The following is an 18,856-nucleotide window of genomic DNA, read 5'->3' on the forward strand; positions in this document are numbered from 1 at the left end:
CCAGCACAAATCCGGCATAAGGGGCTTTTTTTTGGGCAAAATTAAAATGAGTAAACAAGAGTTGTTCTGGTTTATCAGGTCTTACAATCAGATTTGAGTTTGGCAGAATCAAAAGCATCTTAGCATCAAGGTCATCTTCTTCCCTCTTATCCAAATCACCAAAACTGGATGATTTGTCTTGCTCATTCTAAAGCCCAGTGAGAATTTGGGTTTTTTTTCATGGATAATTCATGCTTGTTTGGGTGTTTTGAACTGGCCAGCAGATTATTTGTCACACTTACCAGAGTAAGAACAGGAGATGGGATTATGGAAAAATAGGGTCACAATTGTATCCTACAGTATCTATTCATGCTTTTATTCTGCAGGTGGTGTTGGTGAGCCAGGCCCTCCAGGGCCACCTGGTCCCCCAGGTTCTGCTGGCCTTAAAGGTAAATATGAAGATGGACACAGAGAGCCTAACAGACTGGTTAGGTACAAATGAACACTTCAACCTTCCTGTTTCACTTGTGTTGCACTGCAGTAATCAGAAAAGTGAACTAAGTTTGGATAAAATATACTTTAGTAGGTACACAGAGCCTTTAGAGCAATAAATTCTTGGAAGCTTATAGTGAGAATGGAGATGGGAAGGGAGGTTTTTCAAAACACCAGTCTTTTAGATGTGTGATGTTCCAGCTGGTTTTATTCTGCTTTCAGAAATAATAAGGCAAACTCCTTGTCCATAACAGGCTTCTAACAGAGCTACAGCTCTACAGTCCAAGTAACAATGATTGAAGTCAGACTATAAAAAAATTGGGACCCACCTGAAGCACAGATCTCAGTGCTTCAGCCAAGATAGAAGGCCTGAGTCTCTTTATGTTACTTGAAGGAAAACCACTTTCTCTATGTCAAAAGAACTAAGTTGTGCAGATTTCTTGCCCTGGTTTTGAGGATGCCAGTGATGCAAATTCTTGTAGTGGCGGTGGGACTTCAAATCTGCTAAACACCTATTGATTTGTGGATCCTGCTGGACAAACCAAAAAAGGTTTGTTCATTTTCTAATTGTGGTGATCCTGAAAGAAGATCCATGTCTATTCACAGGTCTAATGGGTTCTCCAGGCCCACAAGGTCCTCCAGGTGAGTGCTGCATTCCTTTGCTATGGCAACTAGAGACTAGAGAAAAACAAAACCAGGAATGCATAACGGTGAGTGGAGTAACTCAAACCTCCCATCTCGTTTTTCTGCAGGTCCTCCTGGCCTGCAAGGATTCAGAGGAGAAGCAGGTCTCCCAGGTGCTAAGGGTAAGCTTCTTTCTGTCTCAGCAGTTCCAGCAGCACTAGCTGATGTGCTTCTCTAGTGCTGCTCTGAGCAGCAGACTGGGTTTGAGCATGTAGCGTTTTGATGCTAGGGGCAAAGTAGAAGACTGGGAAAGGTGAAAAGGAACTAATCTTGGGCACTGGTGGCAAGAATTGAGAAATACAAGAGACAGAGATAATAAAGCAGTCTAGATGAGGAGACATGCTTGTATGGATAGACCTGTGTTGAAGGAAGGAAATTTCCAGTTTGAGTTTGTCTGATATCATAAAATCTGTATTTCCCCTGTGATTTTTCTTGATGTAAGGAATTCCTTTCCCTTCTGACTTGTTATTACTATTCTTCAATCATCCATATATCTTTCAGGTGAGAAAGGAGCCACTGGAGCACCTGGACCCAAAGGTATGTTGATCAATTAGATATTTTTTGTGGGTATTTTCTTTACATTCCTTTGGATATGGGTACTCTCTGTAGGTATTAGCCCACCTTATCTTTCTTTGGCATTTTCTTCTGTGCTTTTGTCAAAAAGCAAACTGATGGAAAAATTTTACAATGAAACAATCTAACAGATTTCTTCCCTGTTTTTTTTGCACCACAGGTGATCAGGGTGAGAAGGGTTCCCGTGGAATGACAGGTCAGTGGATTGTTTCCCTGGGGTAACAGCCTATCTAATATACACATGCATGATCTGAGTTTTCAAATAACAGCATAGCCCAGCCAACCCCAGTTTGCTTTCTAAAAAAAATACAGTGAACTTATTTTGTTACAGGAGTTTTATTTTTGCACCACAGTTTTAAACAAATAGATCCCATTCTTGATGCCAGTAATCTTGGTAGCAATCTTTGGATTCAGCTTTAGGGAAGTTCTCCCTCACATGCCCTGTGTTCTCATCTTGAGCTTTTCTAACAGCCAGAGACTGTTACAAATCATGAAGCCTGAGCATCCTATCAGTGCTGGTTCTCAATTGCAAAGCACCAAAGATTTCTGATATCATAGACTGTTTCTCCACCAGGACTTTTTGGATTCATTTTCATACCATTTCACTACAGGTGAACAAGGCTCAAGAGGAATGCCTGGTCCTCCAGGAGAGCCAGGGGCTAAAGGACCTGTAGGTGAGTAGCAGCAAACAGCTGTGTGTGTTTATGGGGCAATACTATTTCCACACAGAGCATGCTTATATGCTTCCACAGGGAAGTGAAATCATACTGTGATCCTGGGGCTTTTCCCTAGATAGCTAGGGTTAGTCTCTGTGCTCAGAAAAGATGTCCTGCAGTTAAATGTCAAGTGAACGTTTTCTGGATCTTCAGTAACTGCAGCCAAGGTTTGTTTCAGATGGAGTATGACAGCCCTTGTGTTCAGGGCTGTGCTGTGCTTAGTAGAAGGACAGGGCAGTTGTGGTACTATTTCAGTGAACACTAACAATCTTTTTTCTTTGGGCAGGACAACCTGGCCTTGACGGACAACCAGGTGAAAGAGGTAAGGAATTCCTTTGAGGTAGAAGTGCAGACATTTTCTGATTTGAGAGGAAATTGAGGGGTAGAAGAAGGTGGCAGATTCGTGTTCTAGGGTCTTGCTGTCTCAGAAGCGCTGTAGAGTTAACTGAGATGCATAATGGAGCTGGCTGTAAGCTTATGACAGAACTGTTCTCACTGAAGAATTCTTCTGTTATTGATGTTCACCTCCCAGACACTGGTGCTGAAAATGGCCAGCTGGTCATGAAATTACAATGGGTAGAAAGTGCTGCAGGAGAGCTGGTGGTCAAGCTTGAACAGAGTGGTGGATTGTAATCTTGTTAATGGCTTGTTAATGGTGATTATATCCCTAGGTGAACCAGGTTTGATGGGGATGCCAGGAGCCCGAGGTCCTCCAGGACCCTCTGGAGATGCAGGACAGCCAGGTAAAACTACAGAGAGAACAAAGACCAAATAAAAAGTGGGTTTGTTAACAATTTCCAGTGTTAATTGGTAGTTAAGGCTGCCAGATGATCTCTGTACTGTAAAATGGTGATGAAAAGAAAACACAGGGAATCTAGACTCTGTGATCTCAGGCTTGCACACATTGCAAGCAAGAGCAACTGCTATGAGTCAACATTCAGCTTACACAGCAGGTGCTAGGCCAATTTATACCAATTGTGAAGTGTGTGCTATTTCAAGTAAATGTCATCTTTTTCTCCCTGTATATCCATTCCTCATTTGAAATTTGTTTAAACATCTTAGAATTTTTGCCTTTTTTTTTGCCAGGTCTCACAGGACCCCAAGGACCACCAGGTAGGCTTTTTCACCATGTTCCAATTTATCAGTGACAGACATTGGTAGAGGCTAAAAAAACCCATGTAATTTTCCCTCTGTGATGCTCAGGGCTTCCAATGTGATATCCCAATGTTTGTGCATCTCCTTTGGCTTTTGAGACATATTTGGTGTTTGATGCATAATCTTTGAGGAATGCAGGGCCTTGTTGAAAACTTGCCTCTCCCCAAAACATAGTTTCATGTCCCTGTGCATCGCTGAAAAGTCCTAATGAGCAGCTGAAGCAGAGAGGAGAGGATGTAGCAATAGAGGTGGAAACAGAGGATGTGATATCTGCAAGCAGAAGAGGTTTGGTGAGCAAGTCACCAGAGAATTTATCCAGGAACCTCAGAACAGAGAGCATTACTTGGAAGAAGCTACAGTTCATTTTAGGGAGCTGTGCCATCATCCAGGGAGCAGTGGGAGAAGGGGAGCCTTTAACTATGCCCAGGGGCACTTCCAGCAAAGAGTACAGTCCACTGTGAATTCCTTCACTTGCCGTCAGGAATCTGCTTATAAATTCTAAAAGCCAGGATCTTGAACAGGGAGCTGCTTCTGTAAACCCTCAAGTGGAAATCAGCTCAGGAACCTAGAAAAAATAGAGCAAATGATATTTGCATTAACCATTTTAAATTGTTTATCTACCTTGTATCAGGACTTCCAGGCAACCCTGGCCGACCGGGGGCTAAAGGTGAGTGTTTTTTCCATCCTAATCCTCTCTAAGCACTTCCTTTTAGGGAGCACTGCTGTGTGAATCAACAGTGGCATCTAGTGGCTTTAGGAAAGAACGGTCTGAGAAACAGTAGCCAAAGTCTCCCCGAGTATGCACCAAAGGCAGGACATCTGCTGAGGCACTCAGCAGGACAGTTCTCTGCTGAGAAAAACCTTAGCAAACCTGGTTCTGCTCTGAGCATATGAGCATGCTGCCTGGTGATTGCAACGGGAGTTGTATGCCTCCCTCTGATAAATTAAGGTCTATTACCTATACTGGCAGGTGTAGTACTTGGCAAGCTGATCAGAAGATATCTCTGGATGAGCTCTGTTGCTTCCCCCAGACCTTCTAGTGCTGTGACTTCTCAAACAAGAGATCACAGGCAGAGAGAACAGAAATCACATGTTTAAGTAAGACAGTGTCATTGAGCTTGTGACAGATCTTCCCTAAAAAAATGAGAATTTAAGCCTTTGTCTCTTTGTTTTCTTAGGAGAACCTGGAGCTCCAGGAAGAGTCGTAAGTGCTGGTATGTAGTGCTGTGAAAGTTTAAACCTCTCTGCTTTTGGAAGATTTTATCTGTTTTTCGTTATGCCTCCTAAATGCACCTCAGCTGTGTGTCAGACCTGTCCTGGGGTTCCCTATGCTGGAGGATGCATCTGCTGTAGACATGTCATTTCTTAATGATAGCTTTGTTACACAGTTGCTGGAGGTGTGTGTTTATGTGTACGTGTGCAAGAGTATCTGTTTGTGTTGCAGAGGGTTCGTCAACTATTGCTTTGCCAGGCCCACCAGGTCCCCCAGGCCCACCTGGCCCCACTGGACCCCCAGGTGTTCCAGGTGAGCTCCTCTGCTGTACTCTTTTCAGGCATCTTACATTGCTGGGCATCCAGTTCTTGATGTAATGTGTGATGTTTATTGTCTCTGCCAGGCCACTCTGTCTGGGAGGCAAGATTGCTCAGGCACACCTCATGGTCCTCACCCTTCCCTGCAGAAAAACCAATATCTCAGGCTGTTAGGAAGATAGCAGCCTCAAGGGGAGAAATGGCATGTGATCTCAGGGGGAAGGATTGAAGGAAGTAAGGAAGGGCTGAGAAGATGAAGAAACTGGGAACACTGTTTTTGTCCTTTGATCTGATGAATACAAAGTAGTGATAGGTCAAATCCAGAGAGTAGAATCAACCTCTTTTGCCTCTCGGGAAAGCAGACTTGTGTCTAATCCCTCTCCCAGCACTGTTACTAAAATCAGGAATTGCTTGTTTTCCAGTCTTAGCTTTGAACTCAAGACAGCAGAAATCCCACAGGAGCATCTGCAAAACTTTCACACAAACACACATAGACATACAGGCTCTGGCTATGCATGAACTTAATCCTCAGACTCCTCTGTCTCAGGTCAGACACTGCCCTCCAGCATGCTGGTGGCAGAGTTCCTTACTCATGGCATTTCTGTGCCTCTCCCAGCTGTACAGCTAAAGCTAATGCTAGGGATGGTTTGGCAGTGCTCTCCTGTTGAGGTGAGTGACCTTCTGGTTACTTCCTCAGTCTAAGAGGCACCATGCACTTTGATTGCCACATGATGGGAAACAAATACCTTCCCCAGAATTTCAAGTAATACTCGGGACATTGATTCATACCCCATAGCAATTCCATTTACTTGTGCAGACAAATACATTATTTGATAGTCTCCCTTCTTGTAAAAGACCTGTTGTTTTTTTCCTACTACTGTAAAATACAACCAAGAAAATCTAATATAATCTGCTTTTTATTTCTGCTGAAACCAGGTCCTGTTGGACCGGCTGGCCTCCCTGGACAGCAAGGTACCAATCTCCAACAGCTTTAATTCTGCTTCTTAAGAGAAATGAGTTCATTAGTTTTTCTGTGTTTCTAATTCTCTCAGCCCTTGGCACAATCTCTATCCCTTTTGTTTGCAGATTTCTTCCTTTGAGTTAATTTTGCTGTATTATTTGACTTCATTAATCTTGTAAAGAATTTCTGTTCTTTTTTTCTTCCCCAGGGGAAGAAGGGGGATATTAAGAGCCAGTGTGATGTGGATGCTACAAATGTATTTTTTTGTTATGCTATTTTTTCTGGAGGCTGGTACTTCTAAGGCATTTCTCAAATGCAGTTGATTTTATGAGGCAAGGGAATATAGCCCAGCTGGTTACCTCCTGCCATTCTGAAAGGTGGGAGAAATAACTAGAGACAAGTTGGGAATAATGTCACTGTGAAACTGCTGCTAGTTGGACAGACATCTGTCTAGGAGGAACTGAACAGGGGGGACTCCTAAGAAACTTTCTTAGCTGGTTTTCTAGCTGGTGACCCTGCTAGAACAAATTGCAAATTGTGCAGTAATTTTGATGTTTGAATACAGTGTCCCCCAGAGCCAGGGCTCACTTCATGCTCCCAGTTCACATAAGACTGAAGCTGTTTTCAGGGAGGTTAGGAGTGTGTACAAAATGTCACCCTCTCTCAATTAATTTATCTTTTTTTTTCTTCTTGAAAAAGGTCCACGGGGTGAGAAGGGATCCCCAGGTGAAGCTGTGATGGAAACTGTCAAAACAGAAGTGTCATCATTAGCATCTCAAAGTGAGTGGGCCTGCCTTTCCACTCCCTTACTTGCATGGGTGCCATGCCTCAAGGCCTACTCACAGCTAACTGGAGATGCCTCTACCTTTTTCTCCTCAACACATGTGTGTTTGTGTGTTTGATGGTGGGACAGCAATACCAGCCACCTCTTCTGCCCTCCTTTCCATGTGTGCATCCCAAAGTGCTCTCTAAAGGAGGTAGATTGCAGCAGGCCCATGTCACAGAGAGGAAGGTTAAGGAATGGTGTCTGGTGAGCAGTCTCTAACAGCAGAGATGGTCACAGAGCTGTGAGATTTAGGCCTGGCCTTTTAGTCAGTGTGTCTACGCAGCCTGATTCCCTATGTAATAGCCATCTGTAAGAGGAGAGCCAGCTTGCTCTGTGCCATCCTAGATGTGTGATGCACTTCAAGTCAGTATTCTTAGGGTTTGAGACCTCTGCAAGTGTGCATGAGAGGTAAGGCAGAAGAGGACATAAAATCAGAAATGGTCCTTTGCTGATCATCATCTGAAAGGGTTCACGTAGATCCAGACCATGCTTCAGTACTGTCACATCCCCCATTTGGGACTCTTGGCTCTCAATATCGGTGAGCCTTGAGTTTGTGGCTCAGCTCAGAGGTGACAATACACCTCCAATCAGGGTTATGCAGTACAGTTGCTTCTTAAATAAGGGCTGTGTAATGTTCTCCTCCAAATGCTTGCCTCTAGTTGAAAGAATTTTTTCTCTCCTTGAATGTTCTTTCCTCCTCTAGTGTTTGAGTCCTTTGCTCTTTCCCTTGGCAGGCATTACTCTCCAGAGGGATCTCTTCCCTGTTTCTAATATGCTACCAGCCTGCTCAGCACTGTATTTTGGTTCATGTCTTAACCTGCAAGCTGGCAACAAAACACATCTTTCCTCTCTCTGCCTCAACTTTGGCTTTAGGTCAGCCAGGTCCAGCATTAGTCCATTCTTGATTGTAAGAGCTTCTAACAGCAATGTAATGACAATGTTTCCATAGCAGCAGTGGCTCTATAGCAACAGTTTTCTCTTTTTTTGTGTGTGTTTCATGTGCACAGTGCTGGCAGATTTCCAAGGGCGAGCAGGACCACCAGGTCCTCCTGGACCACCAGGTATGTAATATAGCACAGCTCAGTACATAAGCAGGGGATGCTTACACACATGGCACATTTCCTAAGTAAATATTCTACAACACCCCTGTTTCTTTTGTCATTGGGTGAATCTGTGCAGGGACCTCCTGGACCTCGTGGTCCCCCTGGTAAAAGCTTGTTTCTCTGAAATAAACCTGGAAAGTGGGAGGTTTTCCCACTGCCTCTATACTGTGCCTTGAGGTATCCCAGATGCAGTCTTGGACCTAGTAAAGTTAGTAGGGATGACTTTAATGGAAGCAGAATTTCACAGAGTGGGTTCCTAGTAACATACTTGCTGAGTTTCACAGCAGCAAGATGCTGCCTAAGAGAGGAGATTTGCTTTGATAGAGGTTTGCTAGCCAGAGTAGTAATTAATAAAAGCCATGCTTTTGAGGAAGAAACTCAACATTCTGAAGTCCACCAAAGGAAGTAAGCTCACTCAGTTCTATCTTTACTTACTTATCCAGCCTTAACTTCCTACTGGGGTAGATGTGTGGAGAAAACAGTGATACTGGCCTGTATGTGGAAATATTTGAGTTATGACTATAGCTGGAGATGTAGCAGCTCTGATATGCATTTACTTACACTGATGAGGCTTATCCTTCCTGAATCCTTTTCGTCCCTTTTGCCTAGGAATAGGATTGCCAGGGCCTCCAGGCCCACCAGGGAGACCCGGATCTTCCATGTCCACATCAGGTAGGTTTTTCCTATTCATTCCTTTGCTGTGCCCTGGGAGTGTCCTAGCTGTTGGGGTTCCAGAGAGCACATCCTTGGAGAGGACTAGGTGGAGCCAGAGGAAGCTTGTGTCATGTTCTGTTGGATGTAACGAAGAAACCTTTTTGTTTTAATTACAGAAACATTCCTCACAGGCCCACCAGGTCCACCAGGTCCACCAGGCCCAAAGGGAGACCAAGGTAGGTATATCCTTCTGCCTCACCAAAATCTTAGATGGATCTCAGTACTTCAGACTGAAAAGAAGGAAAGGCTTCTTTTAAAAGCAGGAAGTGTCCTGCCTTTCAGTGGCTGTAAGAAAGCTAGCACAGTGCTCTCTAGGACTCCTGTCTGATGCCATAAAACAAGCCAGTCTGTGTCAGATAAATTTCTGTTAGCTTCCAGTAGTGGTGTCAAGGCAATTGCTGCGTTCAGATCCCAACTTTGCAAGCCCATTGGGTTCAGGAGCATTCAGAGCTTCCGATTTGCCAGTACAGGGGAACAATCTTTTTGCAAAATGCAATATGGATTTGGCTAAGTCAGTGCTAGGAGGTGGCCCTGTAAAGTTTACCAGCTCTCAGCTGGCAGGAGAACATGAGGCCTAAACCCTTTACCCATTTTTGCCTATTCTGCAGTGTTTGCTGGGATGTTGCAGATCAGAACAAAGCAAATGCTAACACTGTTCCTCTGCCCCCTTGTTTACAGGTGAACGAGGTCCACGAGGATTTACAGGTAAGGAGGCTCCCAGGAGATATCAGTGTGGTGCAGGGTAGCTCTCCTGTGTATGTGACTGCTCCTCCATTTCTGTGTCCCCTTCAGGAGAACCGGGTGAGCCTGGCCTTTCAACGTTCTCCTCCCACGGTCAGTTTGTGCCAACCTTCCTCCTTTGAATTCCTTGTCCCTAGACTGAAACCAGGGGGCAAAATCCTGCTCTATTGGTTCTAACTTAGTGAGTACTAAAGTGGAGCCAGGATTTTGTCCACACACTTTATTCCTGTGAATCTCTGACTCTCCTTCTGCAACTGGCAGGTGACAGAGTTACCATACAGGGACCTCCAGGAGTTCCAGGTCCACCAGGCCCACCTGGACCTAAAGGTGAAGTGAAAAATCTTCTTTCTTTCTTTGCTGGTGGCCTCACGTGGCCAAGACTGGTTGAAACTGAAGGACGGAGTAACCTGGTCCTTTGGGAACTGCAGCTGTGCCCACCCCTACAGAGCAGGACTAGGGCAATAGAATTGCTCTGAGCACAAGGCACCTGGGCCCTGTCACAGAAGGCTCAGAGAAGCTGCCATGGCCTCTTCCTTAAGCTCTTCCCCAACAAGCTTCTAATTCAAGATAGTCATTACAAGGGCTGGGTAGTTGTTTCTCTGACATGTAGCTCAACTGTTTTACATGGCAAAGTATGCAACATGCATTGGCACCTGTTACAATTATCTCTCTCCCTCACTTTGATTTCCAGGTGATGCAGGTGTTCCTGGTGCTCCTGGCATCCCAGGAGCATCTCGAGGTAAGAGCCAGACCATCATTGCTCTGATATCATAAAGAAGTGCTGACAGCTTGGTGAGGGCTTGAAGAAATCTCCTCTGGGTTTTAGAAGTGTGGGTGACAACCTTATGCTGATGGGATTTGCATTCAAAACCTCTTATTGCACATCCTGCCTTAAATCAGGCAATTTGAGAATTACAAAAGTTTTCTGTTTCCAGCCTACTGGGAATCATTTGAGCCAAAGTTTGTCCTCATGGGACATAAAACAAAGGGATAGCAGTTGGCCAGCCATGTTCCACAAGGGATTATGGAAACTGCATTGAAACCTCTAGACGAAAACCTTCTGATTAGAACAAAAATGCCCTTTATTCAGTTTTGCTTACCCTCAGGTGGATTCCTGTGAATTAAGCTGCTGTCATCCTGTGTAAGAGATCTTTGTATGCAGGCTATTAATGTAGCTTCACAAAAAGTGTGTGTGGCTGAACTTAAGTGTGTCTCCATGGGGATGAGCCCTCTGCTTCTCTACATGGTGTCTTAGGAATGCTACCTCTGGGTGCTGGGAAGACAGGCACCTTAAGGAGCATGAGATGTTGCTCAACATCATGGTGGCAGGAGTCATATAAGGCCCACCTGTATCTTGCAATGGAGATGAGTAAAGAGGTTCTTGAGCTGGTGGTGCCTAGGCTGGCTGTGATTGGGAGCAGCAGGGCTGTAAGGTCAGCCTGATGAGCTTGACTGCTTTTTCTACTCCATCTATACTCCTGCACAGCACTGCACTTTGGTGCACAAAGTGACCAGGTCTGTCAGTATGAAGCCAGAGAGGTCTCTGAACTCAGCCTTGCAGAGCTGCCTAGGCTGAATTGCAGAAGATGCCAAATTACTTGAAGCTGTTGTACTGCCTAATAATCCCAGCCTCAGGGTGTGTTGAGAGATGGAGGGGGATCCCCTCCTTGGTCCACTCACAAAGCTTTTTCCAGATCTGTGAGAAGGGCTCAATGCAAGCTTGCTTTAGTGTTACCTGGTCTAATGCAACCATGCCAAAATCACTCCTGCTTACAATGTTTTCTGTAGGTGGATCCGTACAAATTCAGGGACCTCCAGGACCTCCTGGGCCTCCTGGTCCTCCTGGCCCAGGTGGAAGTTCGTCTCAAGAGATTCAGCAGTATGTCACTGACTATTTGAAGAGTGAGTACAGTGAGATTTTGCCATGGGTCGGTATACACCTGCTCCTTTCTTTTGCTCCCTGAGCCCTTTGTCACTCTCTCTTTAGAACAGCAGCACTGCTGCTCTGGCTTTATCTCTGTTGAGTACTGTGAAGTGCTGCTGACCTCTGCAGAACCATCCTGTTGGCCTGTCTTTTGCCAGGGGAAGCATGTCCAGTCCTTGTGCATATGGCCATTGCCTTGCCTTTAGTAATGTGAGCATACCTTGTGCTTCCTCCCTAGGTGACAGTGTAAGGCATTATTTGACTGGTGCCCAAGGCCCACCAGGCCCTCCAGGCCCACCTGGAGTCATCACCACTGCAGATGGGACGACTTTTGATTATGCAGAGCTGGCTACCCGTGTTATGAGCTACATGACAAGTAAGCACCACGTTGCTAAAATCTGTACTGGGTCATGCACTTGGCTGAGCTTGTACAACACCTAGCAGGTGAAAACCAGAGGAGAAACAACAGTCTTTAAATAGCAGCATCCCAAATATTCATCTCCTGCAGTCATGACTGGATTTCACACAGCCAAGGCCACTCTGGGCCTTGTCTCATTTTAATGGTTAGATTAGAACTAACTTGCTGCTGTTTAAAAAGTCTCACATTAAACATTAGCTATAACCACCCCCAAGACCCAAACAGAGGTGGCTCTGTTTGGTATATATGGTCTGAAGTATTCTGAGGCTGTCTTGTATACTCAGAGCCCTCCTAAATTAGATGAAATTCCCAGAGCTTTTGGAAGTAGCCTGGAATTTCAGTCAGAATAGCACAGACCTTACAGCTGTCAACATGACCAGGATGTGTGAGACAGCAACTGATTCATAGCTGAGGGCATGGGAAGCCTATTCCACCAGTTAAACTGGCTTAGTTCAGCTTTCCTTTGTCCCTACCTGACCCCTCTTCACCTTTCGTCTCATCCTGCCTGACAGTAAAACCTTTTAATTCCCACAGGCTCTTCAGATCGCTATCAGTCATTTGCCAGTTCAGTATCAACTACATCTGTCTTGTATCAAGAACTTCTGGACATGCTACAGAGTAAGTGACCCACAAGGGAAACAGGAAGTTTGTGGTAAAGCAGCCTAGAGATGTGTCCTTCCCTTCCAGTCTCCTATCTCCAACCAGAGTTACCAGCAGCTGCTTCAGAGGGCAAAGGCCTACCACAGGTGCTGCTGAGCAGCTTCCAAGATTCCTTCCAAGTCCTTTGGAGTTTGCATGCCTTCCAGAATCTGTTTTTTTACCTGTTTGCTTTTCATACCCTCTGTTGTAATTCTGCAGTTTTCCACTTTCTCCCCTCCCTTCTCCTTGGCTCTCTAGATGGCAGCTCCCTGTGTCCCTCCTTTACCCACAGTTTCCCCCAGTCTCTCATTAAACCTTGGTCTTCTACTTTCCAGCTGCCCCACTCTCCTGGGGTCTCTTCCATTCCTTCTCTCCTGACCCACAGCCTTGCTGAGTCTTTGTTCTTAAGGTGAGGAGGATACCCAGCTCTGTATTCTTTTCTATAGACACTGTTATTGTGGGCTGGCAGACAGATGACCAGGATGTCATTTTGCTGTGCCTGGAGTTACTGCTGATGCTGGCCAACACTGTGCTTCTCCTGTGTGATCCAGGGAGCAGTCAAGCATTTCACCTTTCAAACAGACAAATTGTTTCTGAAATGCCACTGAGCTCAGCAGGATCTTTTCCAGCTCAGCCACTTTTTGTTTCCCCCTGGTTACCCAAGATGTCTTGGGGTGTGCTGAAGAAACAGAGCACAAGGAAATCCCTTTAGCAATCCAAATTCTCATCCTCCTCAGACTTTGAGCTGTAGGAGATTCCCAGCCTTGTCACAAATATTTCTGACACCATACACAGGGTAGTTCACTCTCGGAAAAGGAGGAGCAGGGAAAAGATCTTTGCATCCATAAGTTTGGGTAGTCTCCTTGGTACAGGGGGCTCAGCTCATAGGCTGGGAACTCCTCACACCTGGTGTCTTTGCAGCAGCTTGAACAGCCTTAAAGGATGTATTTTGCCTTTCTAGGAGAAGAAATTCGTCAGTATCTAATTGGACCTCAGGGCCCACCAGGACCTCCTGGCCCAGGGGGAGTTGGCCTGTCTCAGTCACTGGACTATGATGATCTGACCAGACGCTTTATCAGCTACTTGACAAGTAATGGCCTTTATTAGTGTGCATTTCCCTCCTTTCCTTTGGGAGCTGAGCAGAAAGCTCATGCTGCCAGTGAAAACTCTTCCAGTGTCTACCGTGTGAATCCCTATGTACAGAGCTACCTCCTCACAGGGATTATGAAAGACCTGGAAGAGAACAAAGATACCCTGTAGCTAAGATACTGTCCACAGACTCTGGTAATGAGTTCTTACTTTGCTAAAAAGTGACTTTAGCATCATAATTTCATCTTAGAAGTCCCATCAATACTTTCAAGTGCCTTTGTAACCCTTTTCTCCCTGGCTCTGTGGCCAGAATATCTCTCTGTGAAAGAGCTAATCTATGCCCACTTTGTGTTGAGGCAGCTCAGGCAACAAACTCTCAGAAGTTTAAAATCAATTGAACCAAATTCCACCTCTCTGATTCATCTTCCCATCTGTAAAGGGGTGATAGGGCATGTAAGAACTGTCAGAGAGGACCCTGGGGCATCCCCAACAGCAGTGCTGAAGTGCCTGATCCTGGTAGCTGCAACTAGGTACTTCAAAGCCCAGCCTGGTCCCTGCTCTGTCTCTCTGAGCTGCCCTTAGAGACCAGATCTCACTAATGGGCCACTCCAAAGATGGTGGGGATTTGCTGCTTCCAGAGCCTAAGAGCAAACTGCTGTTTAACAGCAGCACCCCAACAGCTCAAGCAGGATAGCTGCAGTTTATCAGCAAGGACATTCAAGAAGATCACAAAGGTGCATGGTTTTGCATCAGAACTGCTTGCAGAGGCAGACACAGGGAAAGCAGCACATGCATCACCCAGCAGGGCACAGCTGAGTTGCTTGTCCTGGGCTGTCCAGAGCTTTTTCCAGGAATAGAGGCCTGATCCCTGCCTGTCTCCAGGTGTCCTGGTGCTGGGATTAAAGGGGTAGGCTCTAATTCCAAGTCCTAGTTCCCAGTAAAATCCGCTGATGGAACCACTTCACCCTGAAGGAGTGCCACCTGCATGGCCTGTGATCAAGCCTCTGTAGCCTGTCTGCTCACACTATAACAGCCTGTTTTGGTAAGGTGCTGCTCTTGAATCTGTTTGATTCTGCAGGTTCTGGAATGAGCATTGGGCTCCCTGGACCACCTGGGCCTCCAGGGACACCTGGTATATCCTACAGTGACCTGACAGCTTACCTGAGAAGTAAGCCAACTTCTTCAATCCTCTCCCACAGGTCCCTACACCCCCAAGATCATTTTACAGGCTCAGGCACAGATTATTCCCTCTTACCCATCACAACAAATAACCTACTAAGAGACTCTGATGGTCCTTCTGCCTTACTTAGCAGCACTGCAAGCCCCCTAGGGTCTGCCAGGACCTGTATAGACCATGAGGGACTGTGGACAGTTCACTGTGCTCCTATGGAGAGCAGTAGCAGTGAGATGCTCTCTTAGGGGTGGGGATGGAGGAGCCCTTTGTCTTCTCCAGACACTGCAGCATAAAGGAATTTGTTATGCCACTTGTAAAACATTATTTAAAAAGTAGGGACTTCTACCTTCCTTGGGATCTCTTGACTTCCCAGTGTGTGGTCTACACACAGGGAAGTGAGGAAGGCTGCACCAGAACCTGCTGGGGAGAAAAAAGCTGCAGCTGGCATTAGCTGTATTGTCAGGGAAGGTTCATCATGGGTGCAGTGGTTTGCCTGACTTCTTCTTTTTTTCCCTTGTGCCTTACAGACTCTGAATTCAGTGGTCTTGTTGGGCCCCCTGGTCCTCCAGGGCCCCAAGGACCCCCAGGCATCCCTGGATCACCAGGCACCTCTCTGGAGGACGTCTCTGCTTACCTACAAAGTAAGGCACTTGTGTTTCTCCCAGCTGGCAGGGAGTTGCTGTTTGTAGGTACTGGGGGGAACTGAGGCTGAGATTTAGCTTAGCAGGGGCATGACTGCCCACTGAGAATGAGGTCATGATTAAAAAAAAAAAAACCTCATCAACATCAGCTGGGAAGGGATGGAAATTGAGATTGGAGCCTTTACACTTGGAAGATCTCCAGATATGTATGATTTTTTTGTCCTCTCACTGTTGGAAAATAATTCTTCCTCTCTCTCAAGACGTGGGATTCTCCTCCCACTCTGGCATCCAGGGCCCACCTGGCCCTCCTGGCCCTCCAGGACCACCAGGCTTCTCAGGAACTGGCCTCCTGTCCTATGCTGACATCACCCACAGCGATGAGTTCAGGAGCGAGCTAATCCAGTACCTGAAGAGTAAGTGGACACCATCCATCCACCCTGCACAGTCCCTGACCAGTGCTTTGCCTTGTGTAGGCTGCTGGCTCTGCCACAGCTGAGACAGTCCTGTGGGAGCCTTCCCTGGACTGAAGCTGCAGTAACATCTTATCTCCACAGCCAGATCTACACAGGACAGCAGTGCACCCCATAGGCTTGTGTCCTCTCAGTCCAACTGCAAGGCAAAAGCCATGCTGTGAGCCAAAAGGGACAGCTGCTGGGCACTTACAATTGGCCTGTACTGAACAGCGAGTCCCTAGTAAGGTCACCTGCAGAGTTTTGCTGTGAGAAAAGCATTTTTCTTGACAAACATCTGCCTGCAAAGGAAGGGATGATGTAGGGGTTGGAGGTCAGCACTGAGCCCCCTGTGAAGCAGCAATGGTTTGAGCTCTCAAGCTGGCAAGTCATCCCAGGCAGCCTTTCAGAGACAGGAGGATCTCCTCAGCCTGGGGAGAATGGTCACAGAATAGCTGTTCTGGTAGAGGTGCTGAAATTGGCCTGGGAGGAATACCCTTCTGCAGAATCATTGGGCATGCTTCCAAGATTGGGCACCCAAAATTGTGGGAAAGATGAGAAGGAAGAGGCTGTCATGTCTTCTGTAGAGAAATGGCACTGGATGAAGGTTACTGTGATGACTGGCAAGACACAATTTCACACTCCTGTCTTCATTCAGGTGGTAGCACAGGACCTTTTCCAAGCTTGAGGGGCCCAGGTACCCCAGTGTCCCTGAAGTACCCTCTCTTGTATTTTGCAGGTGATGAAGTTCGAAGCTACATCTCAGGGCCCCCTGGGCCCCCGGGGCCACGGGGACCGCCAGGACCCAAAGGAGATAGTGGCTTGGTGGCTGGGTCTATGTCTTCATCGTTACGGACTTCTGAGCTGTCACATGGAGGATCCCTTGGTGCTGAGGGATCCCATGGGGGGTCACTGGGCACAGGCAGCTCCTATGGCAGCTCCATGAGCAGCGTGTCATCTTACAGTGCCTCAGCAGGAAGCAATGGCTTTTATGATGCCTCCATGGGCAGCAATGAGGCTTTTGATAGGCTGCTGACAGAGGAGTCACACAGAAGAGCAGCAGATTCCAGCAGATCCTACAGCAGCTCCTTCACTGGTTCCCTGGATTACAATGAGCTGGCACTCCGTGTGTCAGAGAACCTGCAGAGTGAGTGGAGAGCCTGACCCTCCCTGTCCCAGCCCACACCTCCTTCTCCCCTCTGCCTGGTGTCGGGCTGGTCACTGCCCTCACCCTTGAGCTGCCTGCAGCTCTCCCTCACACCTTCCTGCCTTGACATCCAGACAGAATTTTTCCAGATCTCCTTTCAAATGACATCTTTAATTCCTCAGGTCAAGGTATTCTCCAGGACCTGATGTCTTACACTGCACAGGGCCCTGCAGGTCCACCAGGCCCTCCTGGTCCCCCTGGTATCAGCAGGGTCTTTGCAGCCTATGGCAATGTCACTGAGGACCTGATGGACTTCTTTAGAAGTAAGTGGCATATTGACTTGGTGTTTCTGGCTCATGCCTGTGAGATCCCTCCAACCTCACACAGACCTTTGTGTGCTGCAAAATTACAGTTGAGATACTAAGCTGGAGGCAGGTAGTCTTCCCTCACTTGCTGGGGAGGTGCTATCTCATCATTAGGAAGGCCATCAAGTTTTCCCACTACTTGCAGGAAATTCATCCCAAACCTTTGCTGTCAGTCTAGAGAAATATTCTTCCAGCGTTCCTGGCTACTTCTCTAAGCGAGCACAAAGCCCTTTGCGAGTGGTTTGTCTCATTCCTTCATCCTCTCGTTTGTGCCACTCCTTCATCCTCTCCTTCATTTCCTCTCCAGAACACGGTGCCATCCAGGGGCCTCCCGGAGAAAAAGGGGAGCGGGGTTATCCTGGACCCAAAGGTAAGGCTTGCCATGCTTTCCCTCTCAAGCCCTCTGATCCCCAGGAAGCAGAGATGGTTGGCACAAGGCTGCACAAGGTCACAGCCTTCTCACAGTGGAGGTGACACCTTCAGGATCTCAGGATCTCATTGTCCTAACTTGATCATCCTTACCCTGGCCTCTTCGTAGGCCAGTCATGCTAAAGAGCAAACTTGGTCTTCTAATTCCTTCAGGTGACCCTGGACCAATGGGCCCACCAGGACGCCATGGGCACAGGGGACCAAAGGGAGAGAAAGGGGAGAAAGGTAGGAACATCTGCCACCTCCAGGAGAGCAGTTTGCCTGTCAAGGAGTAGAAGATTCCCCAGGCACTAAGCCTATCTCTGGGAACTGCTGGAACATCCACAGAGTCCCTTTTTTTGTTATTGTTTTGGGTCTTTTGTGGGGTTTTTTACCCCATATGAACTTTTCCAATAACCCTCCTTTTGATTTCCTGCCCAGGTGAACAAGTGTATGGCAGAAGAAAAAGAAGAAGCATTGGGGTTTAAGAAGCAGCAGCTTAGTTCTGCACTGGGCAGCATCCCCAGCAGCCTATAGAGAATTACCCTGAATCTTCACTGCCTTGTCTGTCAGCTAACCACTTAGACTTGATAGTTCAGTGTCACTGCTGAGGGGTGAGTGGCTTTTCCATCTGGCCAGCAGGCCCCTAATGTAGGTATTTGCTCTTGTTGATGATCTTTGGCTTAGTACTCCCAGGCATCTATGTCTTTAGGCTGAGAAGTGGCTTCCTGTCCTATCCAGTCCAGGCTTCTTGTATTACCCCTAGCTATGCAAAAACCCTGGCTTGTACAAACCAGCCAACTGTCCAGCAAAAAGGGGAAAAAAAAGAATCCAATCCCTCCCTCACCAAAACCATGGTTTGCCAGAGAGCAGATTCAGCCCACAGGACAAAAGGGCCTGTAAGAAACCCTGGGACTAAGATTGCTCACCACACTGGGATTTCCTCACCACAAACTCTACTGTGCCAGCCCTAAGCAGGAGGACCTGGTGAAGCAGGTGCTGGTTGTACCAAGTGGGGCTGTGGCTCCAGGCTCTCTGGAAAGGGACATGCTGCACTGAGGTACCCCAGCAGTGACCTGCATGAGACACTGAGCCCATCCCTGCCACTGCCCAGCAGCACAGCAGGTG

At 46.9% G+C, this 18,856-nt stretch overlaps 1 protein-coding gene across 1 annotated transcript in view; it reads left to right on the forward strand.

The window, feature by feature from the left end:
- COL17A1 (collagen type XVII alpha 1 chain) overlaps positions 1 to 18,216 on the forward strand; it is a 34,904-nt gene extending 16,688 nt beyond the window's left edge. The window contains exons 23-56 of the mRNA XM_054382390.1: positions 366 to 428; positions 1,078 to 1,113; positions 1,224 to 1,277; positions 1,657 to 1,692; positions 1,889 to 1,924; positions 2,340 to 2,402; positions 2,731 to 2,766; positions 3,116 to 3,187; positions 3,531 to 3,557; positions 4,231 to 4,266; positions 4,778 to 4,813; positions 5,044 to 5,124; positions 6,066 to 6,101; positions 6,790 to 6,870; positions 7,924 to 7,975; positions 8,080 to 8,123; positions 8,635 to 8,691; positions 8,850 to 8,909; positions 9,412 to 9,438; positions 9,526 to 9,567; positions 9,736 to 9,801; positions 10,166 to 10,213; positions 11,263 to 11,376; positions 11,637 to 11,774; positions 12,351 to 12,434; positions 13,417 to 13,545; positions 14,623 to 14,712; positions 15,246 to 15,359; positions 15,620 to 15,772; positions 16,548 to 16,955; positions 17,138 to 17,278; positions 17,628 to 17,690; positions 17,903 to 17,974; positions 18,170 to 18,216. Coding sequence (XP_054238365.1) covers positions 366 to 428; positions 1,078 to 1,113; positions 1,224 to 1,277; positions 1,657 to 1,692; positions 1,889 to 1,924; positions 2,340 to 2,402; positions 2,731 to 2,766; positions 3,116 to 3,187; positions 3,531 to 3,557; positions 4,231 to 4,266; positions 4,778 to 4,813; positions 5,044 to 5,124; positions 6,066 to 6,101; positions 6,790 to 6,870; positions 7,924 to 7,975; positions 8,080 to 8,123; positions 8,635 to 8,691; positions 8,850 to 8,909; positions 9,412 to 9,438; positions 9,526 to 9,567; positions 9,736 to 9,801; positions 10,166 to 10,213; positions 11,263 to 11,376; positions 11,637 to 11,774; positions 12,351 to 12,434; positions 13,417 to 13,545; positions 14,623 to 14,712; positions 15,246 to 15,359; positions 15,620 to 15,772; positions 16,548 to 16,955; positions 17,138 to 17,278; positions 17,628 to 17,690; positions 17,903 to 17,974; positions 18,170 to 18,216 — 2,642 coding nt within the window. The remainder of the gene's footprint in view (positions 1 to 365; positions 429 to 1,077; positions 1,114 to 1,223; positions 1,278 to 1,656; positions 1,693 to 1,888; positions 1,925 to 2,339; positions 2,403 to 2,730; positions 2,767 to 3,115; positions 3,188 to 3,530; positions 3,558 to 4,230; positions 4,267 to 4,777; positions 4,814 to 5,043; positions 5,125 to 6,065; positions 6,102 to 6,789; positions 6,871 to 7,923; positions 7,976 to 8,079; positions 8,124 to 8,634; positions 8,692 to 8,849; positions 8,910 to 9,411; positions 9,439 to 9,525; positions 9,568 to 9,735; positions 9,802 to 10,165; positions 10,214 to 11,262; positions 11,377 to 11,636; positions 11,775 to 12,350; positions 12,435 to 13,416; positions 13,546 to 14,622; positions 14,713 to 15,245; positions 15,360 to 15,619; positions 15,773 to 16,547; positions 16,956 to 17,137; positions 17,279 to 17,627; positions 17,691 to 17,902; positions 17,975 to 18,169) is intronic.
- The last annotated feature ends 640 nt before the right edge of the window (positions 18,217 to 18,856 follow it).

This window comes from Indicator indicator, chromosome 7 (genome assembly GCF_027791375.1).
Source record: "Indicator indicator isolate 239-I01 chromosome 7, UM_Iind_1.1, whole genome shotgun sequence".
Classification (NCBI taxonomy): Eukaryota; Metazoa; Chordata; class Aves; order Piciformes; family Indicatoridae; genus Indicator; species Indicator indicator.